Genomic DNA, 7,969 nt, shown 5'->3' on the forward strand with positions numbered 1-7,969 from the left:
CTTGGCAGTGTGTTCCCATGCATGTTTCTTTTTTTTCTTTTTTTTTTTTGCATGCTTATGTGATGGAAAATAAGGGAGGTCATTCCCTCTCGTCAACTGACACTGCAAAAAGGGGGAGTGAATAAAAAAAAAAAAAAAAGCTCTTCTTTTTTGCCAAACGAATTATAGCCAATGGAAATAATTTTCTGAATGTGAATTCCCCTGTACGGAAGCTGTTCAATAGAGCATGTGCAGGTGTATTATGTAGCAATATTGCAAAAACAAAAAAAAAATATCGCCTCTCCATGTTATGACCAGTTTGCCTAAGCGCGACAGGTGTGGTGGGTATATATATTTGCACCATCTCAAAAAAAAAAAATTGTCAACTATTCAGGGAAAATTGAGCGAAACGATAAAAGCGACGAGAAATGGCAGAGCGACGACACGACGTTTAACTGACCCTCCGGTTGACATAACCATGACGCCGCATCTGCTAATAAACACCCCCGCTGCCACACCAACCACACAATGATGCACTGTTTGAAGAGGGCAGTTGTGGAGTGCCCCCGGAGACCCACCGCCTTTCCCATCCATTCGAGAAGCCTTTTCTTAAGTCAAGGCTTGCTCGCCCCAAAGGTCAAGCCAGGGAAAAAGGGACAAGATAAAAAAGATAGTCGGGCTGCAGAGACCACGGACAGTAAAGAGGAACAGAAGGCACACATCTTTAACATTTACAATACAGTCGAGAAGGACCATGAAATTTTGCCTGACCATGCATACCCGAAATGGTTGTGGGAGTTAGAAAAACCGATGAAGAGCTATGGCGAGTTGGCCCTTATGTTCCTCTACGGAAAGGTGAAACGAGAACAGAAGAGAGAGAAAAAAAAAAAAATGATCTCAATGTGAATGAGTATACCTATGCACACTAAAGAGAATACGCTGAGGCATATTTTCCCTTGTTTCAAAATAACTACTAAATGGTTGTTTCACTGATGAGGGAACATAAAAGAACACCCACGTTTATGCGTGTGTCCATTTCCGTGACACATGGAAACACCTCAATGTAACGTCTACCTCCCAGTATATTTGCTAATGTTGTGGAATTTTTTCCATTTCCCTTTTTTTTTTTTTTTAGAATGTTGACAAGGCCACCGCAGATGATTACCATCGCTTTCGCAGGCTGCACAATAAGAATCTGATCAAACTGAACAACATGAGGTTGAAGAAGTCCAAGCGGTCGACGGTGAAGCCGGTTTTTTGGGACCTGTAGGTGTGTGCAGGCGCCGCAGAGTGGGACCCTCGTCCTAGCCAGGTGTGGGAAGTGCGGCGCGCTGACGTTTGGTGGTAATTGAGGAAGCTGTTTTTTTTTTTGCCCATTTTCTCGTTGGGGCCCCAGCCCAGTAGGATAAACCGCTCATATACACACACGTACATGTGTACGTATTTATGAATATCCATGTGTATGCCTTTTTTTTTTTTTCCTTACTGTTACCCTCATTCCAATTTGGACAACTCCAGTGTATGACTCACCAATGTGTGGGCGCAGGGAGGAAGAGGGGACTCCGCTCTGAAGAGGACCTCTTTCTCCCCCAACAGATTTTCAAACCATTGCTGTAATGTAACTGTTTCACAAAATGGAAAACTACTAAACGTTTGGGGAACGGACAATATGCCTTACATCGCGCAGGGAAAAAAAAAAAAAAAAAAAAAAAAAAAAATGAAATCCCTGACGCGAGGTGTATTTAAATTATTTACTTGGGCATACAGGAAAATGGCAATTTTTCGATTTGTGAAAATCCCCGAGGTTGATTCTTTTTCGCGTCCTCAGTTGTTCCGCAGGGGAGTGGCCAGGCGATTAAACGGGGGGGGGGAAAAAAAAAAAAATAAAATAAAAAAATGAGCAAACAAAATGACAAAACACATAGTGTCAAATGAATGAAGCCAAAAAAAATCACTGACCAAGGAATGCCAGTCGAGCAAAACGAAAATTCACATCGGGCGAATTTCCCATCGCCTGATTACACAACACAGAACGACTCATCCAGCTCGTCCTCTCGCGTTCAACCCTAGCGGAGAGGAACGATCCACTGCCTTTTTCTGTGGAGCTCATCGGTAGGCACCCGCGTGCCCAATTTGGCAACCTTCCCCCGGAACAAAAAAAAAAATTACTCTTTTTAAGGAACACGCTAGAAGAGGGTGTGTATGTGTCCACACACCTACTTTTTATATGAGAATACCCTTGAGGGCAAAATAGGACACAGTGGAGAGACGGAGGCGCAAAAACAAATGAGAGGATGAAACCCTTTTTCTCGTTTTTTTTTTTTTTTTTCCTCATGAGAGAAGTTTTGAAGAGGGATTATAATATGGATCTGTCCCCTCCTCCCTGCGTTTTGTAACGTCATACATATATTGCACCCTTAGGCGACAAGCGCGGTGCTGCTAAGGGAGAGGTGCGGAAAAAAGAGGGCAAATTTTGTACACACAATGACATTCCCTAGTAAAAGGAAATTGGTAGTAAAACCGGAAGAGACGACAGGGAAGAAGAAGAAGGCTAATAATGCGCGCGGGGGAGTGAAGAACGAGGGGCGGTCAGTGGGAGGTGCGGTGGCGAGTGCCACCCCCGTCGTGGGGTCAGAAGAGAACGAGTGTGCCATCGTCTCGTCTGTTCCGCGCGGCAGTCGGCTGAAGAAAGGAGCCATAATCGAAATCACTGTGTTTAACTGGATGGTGTTTAGTGGGCCGGTGACGCTGAAGGCAGAAGAAGGAATCAACCTGATCGCAGCCGCAAACGCAAGCGGAAAGTCCTCCCTGGTGTGCGCCTTGGTCTTTGGCCTAGGGTACAACTCGAGCATCCTGTCCAGGAACAAGGACCTAATCAATTATATAAAAAAAGGAGAAAAAAAAAGTTTCATTGAAATAAAGTTAAAAAAAGACGAAAGGACAAACACAACTGTTAAGAGAATTATGCACATAACTCAGAATAAGGTAGAGTCATTTTGGTTTGTGAATAACAAAAAGGTTACTCAAACAGATATACAAGAATTACAAAAGGAGTTTCACCTGAACTTGGGGAATTTAATAACCTTCATGCCACAAGAAAATGTAAGTCGCTTTTCTAGACTAAGTCCAGAAGAATTATTTGAATGTACTCTCATGGCGGTTGATAAAAATTTACTCGAGAAATATCATCACTTAAAGAAACTGATAAAGGAAAAAAAGGAAGGAGAGCATAACATGCAATTGTTAACACATCAAGTGAAGGAAGAGGAAAAACTTATAAATGACTTGGAAGGAAAAAAAGGAAAATTTGAAAATTTGAAAAAATTACTAGCCAAAGTTAGAATATACCGAGTGAAGAAATCCCTTATGGTTATGCAGGCCAAAAAAAAACAGTTGACAGAAGTGAGAGAAAAAATGGATTCTCTCGTGAAGGAAAAAAATACACATTTCGAAACGCTGAAACAATATTTATCTGAAGTGGAGAAATGTCACAAGGTGATTAACCACCTGTCTGAAAAGCTGTCCCATGAGAAGACAAAAATAAAAGAGGCCACAAGTAGGTACATCAAAATAAATATTCAGTTAGATGAAATCGAAGCAGAAATAGTACGTGAGGAAAAGGTCATGGAAGACGCAGTACAACATATGCACGAAAATGAAGAATATATAAAAAATTTGGACAAAAAAAAAAAAAAAATTGAAGAGGAATTGGAACAAATAGAAAAATTCTTTCATGAAAGGGTTACTCAAATGGGGATCAAAAAGGGACAAGAGGATCCAGAGGCGTTAGAAAAAGTACTTCAAGAGGAATTAAAAAATTTGACAAACACAAATAAACAATTTTTAATGAAAAAATATGCGCTGCAGACAGAGCATGCTTCCCTCATGGAAAAGCTACAAAAAAGGCAGAATTATCAGAACATACAAGAAGAGAAATTTTTAAACAGTATAGAATTTACTTTACGTGAAAGAATTTTGAATTATAAAAGGAACATAAAAAATATTGTACGGACACACCACTTGTTAAGTGAATCTTTGTTGGAAGACATACGAAAGAAGTATGACTTAACCAAAATCACAAGCCAGAACGAAATGAATGGAGCCATTATTGATGCGTTGTCACAAAGAAATATCATTTATGGTCCTCTCTGCAAATATATAAAATGCATAAATCCACAGTTCGATTACGTGTTAGAATTTTCCTTAAAAAAATACTTCAATAGCTTTTTGCTTATTGAGAAGGAAAATACATCACTGCTGGAGTCGCTCTACAAGACTTATAAACTTTCCGTTATTACCATGTCAAGGGAGAATCACAAATTGTGTCACGTGACGAGTGAAATGAGAGAACGTGGAGTCGAATGTTTTATTTATGAATTATTTGAAAGTCCTGAGATTGTAAAAAATGGACTCATGAATTTTATCCCCATCAATATTGCTTTTGTAGTTCGAGAGGGAACTTTTAAAAACAAAACCACCAAAGATATCACAAATTTTAATACCTTTATGTTAGAAGAAATTTCTAAACAGATAAATGAACAGGTCAGTAGTCTCCTTTACTTCTGCGAACAGAGTGTACACCGATACAGGATAAGTAGTTACAATCAAAATGTATATATTGACAATTTTTCCTTCATAGATGGGAGGTGCAAAATATTGTATTACATGAGTTCCGAGGTGAAAAAAGACATTCATGTGTTGGAGAAAAGGAGAAAAGAATGTGAATCTGAAATGCAAACTTTGAAGGAAAAAATGGACCAATTAGATGTCCTGAAAAAGAAAAAAAATGATCAACACAATAATCTCATTCTACAAAAAAGTGAAATAAATATTAGAAAAAAAAAAAAATTACTTCTAGTTAAGGAACTTCAAACGGTCGAACAAAATCTTAACCTTTATTTGAAAGGAGAACAACTCATTGATGAAAAAAAAAACAAAATAAGCAAACGGATTAACCATTTGAATGAGAGGAAGATAAAACTTTGTAGCGATTATTTCGATACTCTAAAAGGGCACAAAGGAAATGACATGGAAGCATTTTTTATCTCACGGAAATTAGCTCAATGGAAAAGATACCTCTCTCTGGTGAAGAACCAAAATGCAGAAAGTGAAAAAAAACACGAAACGTTAAAAGCACAAATACATTTAGAGAATACGAAACATGCTGCCCTTACACACGATATTGAGGAGTTGGAAAATCTGGTCAAAGTACAAAAGGGTGAATTGTGTAAAGAAGAATTGAAGTCGCTCAACGAGATTAAAGTTTCCCTCGACGAGATTGATAATATTTTACAAGAGTGTTCCATTCAGCAAAGGATTTATAACAACCTAGAAAAAAATGAAGAGAAATATAATATGCTTGTTTTGTCCATACAAAGACATAATGAAAATTTGAAACAAAAAAAGGAACAACTGGTCAAGATAGAGAAGGAACTTGAAATGCACACCAACCAAATTCAGTTCGTTCTCTCCAATTGGGTAAATCAAGTGGAAGAATGCATCCTCTTCCTCAATCACAACTTAGGAAAATTTATATCCTTTATAAACCCAGCCTATGGTGCAAAAATTGAACTTGTTAAAAAAAACGAACTTTTCGAACAATGCGAATTGTTTATTAAAGTCAAATTTAAAAAGACTGCCCCCTTTCTCTTACTCTCCGTTTCTCATCAATCGGGGGGAGAGCGCTCCCTCACCACCATGCTATACATTTTATCAATTCAAAAATTAACCAAAAATGGCTTTTACGTACTGGATGAACTGAACCAGGGACTCGACCACACCAATGAAAAGAAAATTTTCGAACTGCTCTCTTGCCTCTCTAACCCCACCATGTACAAGCAGCACTTCATGCACCACTACGATTATAAACATATAGAAATTGATTATCAGTCCAAACCACAGTACTTCATCTTGACGCCCCAAATAATTCGTGACATTTTCTTCAAGGACATCACGGTGCACTACCTGTTCAACGGCTTCGGCGTCCTCTCTGGGCAATTCGACGAGGTCGAGGTGGACAATATGTAAAAGACCGCATGCCCAGCCCATACCAACTGATACCGTTGGCCGCCTTGCTTTTTTTGTTGCTTCACTTTTTTTATCGTTATATGAGTCTACCATCATGCCCCGTACTCACCGCGTGGTGTCACTCTGTTGTGCGAAGCGGCATCATAGGTATTTCCCCCTAGCGCGATTTTGTCCCATTCGTATCTTCACCCGTTGCTAGGCGACACCAACAGGGGGGAAAGAGCCCCTCCTTCCTCACATCTCATGTTGGCACCTCGAAATGAAAAGTATAGTAACATAAATAAAAAGGGGGGGTTCAGCACAATGCAGGAAAAAAAAAAATTGCGCAATTTGAATATGGCGGGTGAAAAGAACAAATGCGTGAAAATTAAGCCAGTTGCAAATGTTGCCTTTTTTTTTTTTTTTTTTTTTTTCCCCGAATACGACGTCTCATCTGCCATTCGGGGCGAAGACGTTATATATATAAAATTGGTCTGCGGGGGTTACCCAATTTGCGGCGGCGCCGCGCCAATGTATAAATGTATTCCCTTTCCCGGCCGCCCCACTTTCCTTTTTTCCTGTTTCTCGCAGCGCCACGAGTTGGCGCAAAAAAAAAAAAAAAAAAACGAAAAAAAAAGGTTACAAATTGTATTTGTTTTTTTTTCCGTGTCGCATTTTGGGTTACGTACTGCTTGTCGTTGTTTGTGCGACGATTTAAAAAAAATAAAATAAAAATAAAAATAAACCAAGCCAAACGAGTGACAGAACGAGCAAAAAAGCCAATAAATACGCGTAGGCAAAAAATAACAGCATCGAAAGAGCAATTTTGCAGCCGCCCCCCCCCACCGGCCAAAAGCGGATTGAACAGATTTTCCCATCTGACCAAAACAACTGTCAAGTAGGGTAAAAAACAGGACCCAACGCCAGAACGGGAAAAGATAATTAGAAGAGAGCGTGTATATAATACCAGAGGACGACGTTCCTGAAGGGTCCACATCCACGCTGCATATATATATATATATATATATATATATATATATATATATATATATATATATGTATATATAAAAGCATTATCTATTTAAGCTTGTTCCACTACCTGTAAAACGAGGAAGCGGTCAAACGGGGACGCAGTCAAACAGGCCATGTTGGGAGGAACCGCGAGTTCAAAATCAGCAGGAGCCCCTTAACCATTCCTCCGAGTGTTCTATAACCCCGCATTTTAGTCAGTCGTCCATTTGTCAGCACACCTGCCTCGGAACAAGAAGCAACAACCATATATCACTATACATATATATATGTATATGTGGATACGCAGATAATACTTTTTCTGTGCACCCCCCCCCTGTGAGCGCGCTTTGGTCAACATGTCAGACGACGCGGAGTCGACAGACGGTTTAAACGCCGAGGAGGTTCAAGAGAAGGAGGAGGACGTGAATGCCAAGATTTTCCCCTTGGCTTCCCCCGAGCTGACAAATCAAATTTTGGATGTTATACAAAGGGCAACTGTGTATAGGCAGTTGAAGAGGGGAGCCAACGAAGGTAAAAAAAAAAAAACGGAAATACTTCACATACTTTTTGAATGAGTGTTTCCGTTGGGATATAATACACTGTACAACGTTACACGCATATGCCATGTTTATCACATGTACCGCTGCTCAATGCATTTGATTAACTTTTTTTTTTTTTTTTTTTTTTTTTTTTTTTTTTTTTTCCTCCACGCAGCTGTCAAAAGTCTACACAAGGGAATATCCGAGTTGGTGGTTCTCGCTGCGGATGCGAAGCCACTCGAAATTATATCACACATTCCTCTTGTTTGTGAAGATAAGGTGAGTTTCTGCTGATTTATTTTTTTTTATTTCACTTTTTTTTTTTTTGCGAGCTGCGTCATGCGAAGGGTTTGTGACTTGGCTCGGATTGGTCACATGTCCACTATAATGTATGCAACAAGCATTTTGTGTGCACACTTTTTTTTTTTTTTTTT

General features: G+C 39.5%; 3 protein-coding genes across 3 annotated transcripts; all 3 read left to right on the forward strand.

The window, feature by feature from the left end:
- Nucleotides 1-507: 507 nt before the first annotated feature.
- AK88_02705 (uncharacterized protein) lies at nucleotides 508-1,249 on the forward strand (the record flags this gene model as incomplete). Its single annotated transcript, XM_012480330.1, has 2 exons — nucleotides 508-834; nucleotides 1,115-1,249. 2 exons carry the CDS (start codon nucleotides 508-510, stop codon nucleotides 1,247-1,249), a joined length of 462 nt encoding a protein of 153 aa, XP_012335753.1.
- Nucleotides 1,250-2,463: 1,214 nt separating this feature from the next.
- AK88_02706 (uncharacterized protein) lies at nucleotides 2,464-6,006 on the forward strand (the record flags this gene model as incomplete). The annotated part of the gene is made up of 1 exon (XM_012480331.1): nucleotides 2,464-6,006. The coding sequence occupies one exon, from the start codon at nucleotides 2,464-2,466 to the stop codon at nucleotides 6,004-6,006; it is 3,543 nt and encodes a 1,180-aa protein (XP_012335754.1).
- Nucleotides 6,007-7,352: 1,346 nt separating this feature from the next.
- AK88_02707 (uncharacterized protein) lies at nucleotides 7,353-7,829 on the forward strand (the record flags this gene model as incomplete). Its single annotated transcript, XM_012480332.1, has 2 exons — nucleotides 7,353-7,527; nucleotides 7,711-7,829. 2 exons carry the CDS (start codon nucleotides 7,353-7,355, stop codon nucleotides 7,827-7,829), a joined length of 294 nt encoding a protein of 97 aa, XP_012335755.1.
- Between the last annotated feature and the right edge of the window lie 140 nt (nucleotides 7,830-7,969).

The sequence above is a fragment of the Plasmodium fragile genome (assembly GCF_000956335.1).
Source record: "Plasmodium fragile strain nilgiri unplaced genomic scaffold supercont1.27, whole genome shotgun sequence".
In the NCBI taxonomy this organism is placed as follows: Eukaryota; Apicomplexa; class Aconoidasida; order Haemosporida; family Plasmodiidae; genus Plasmodium; species Plasmodium fragile.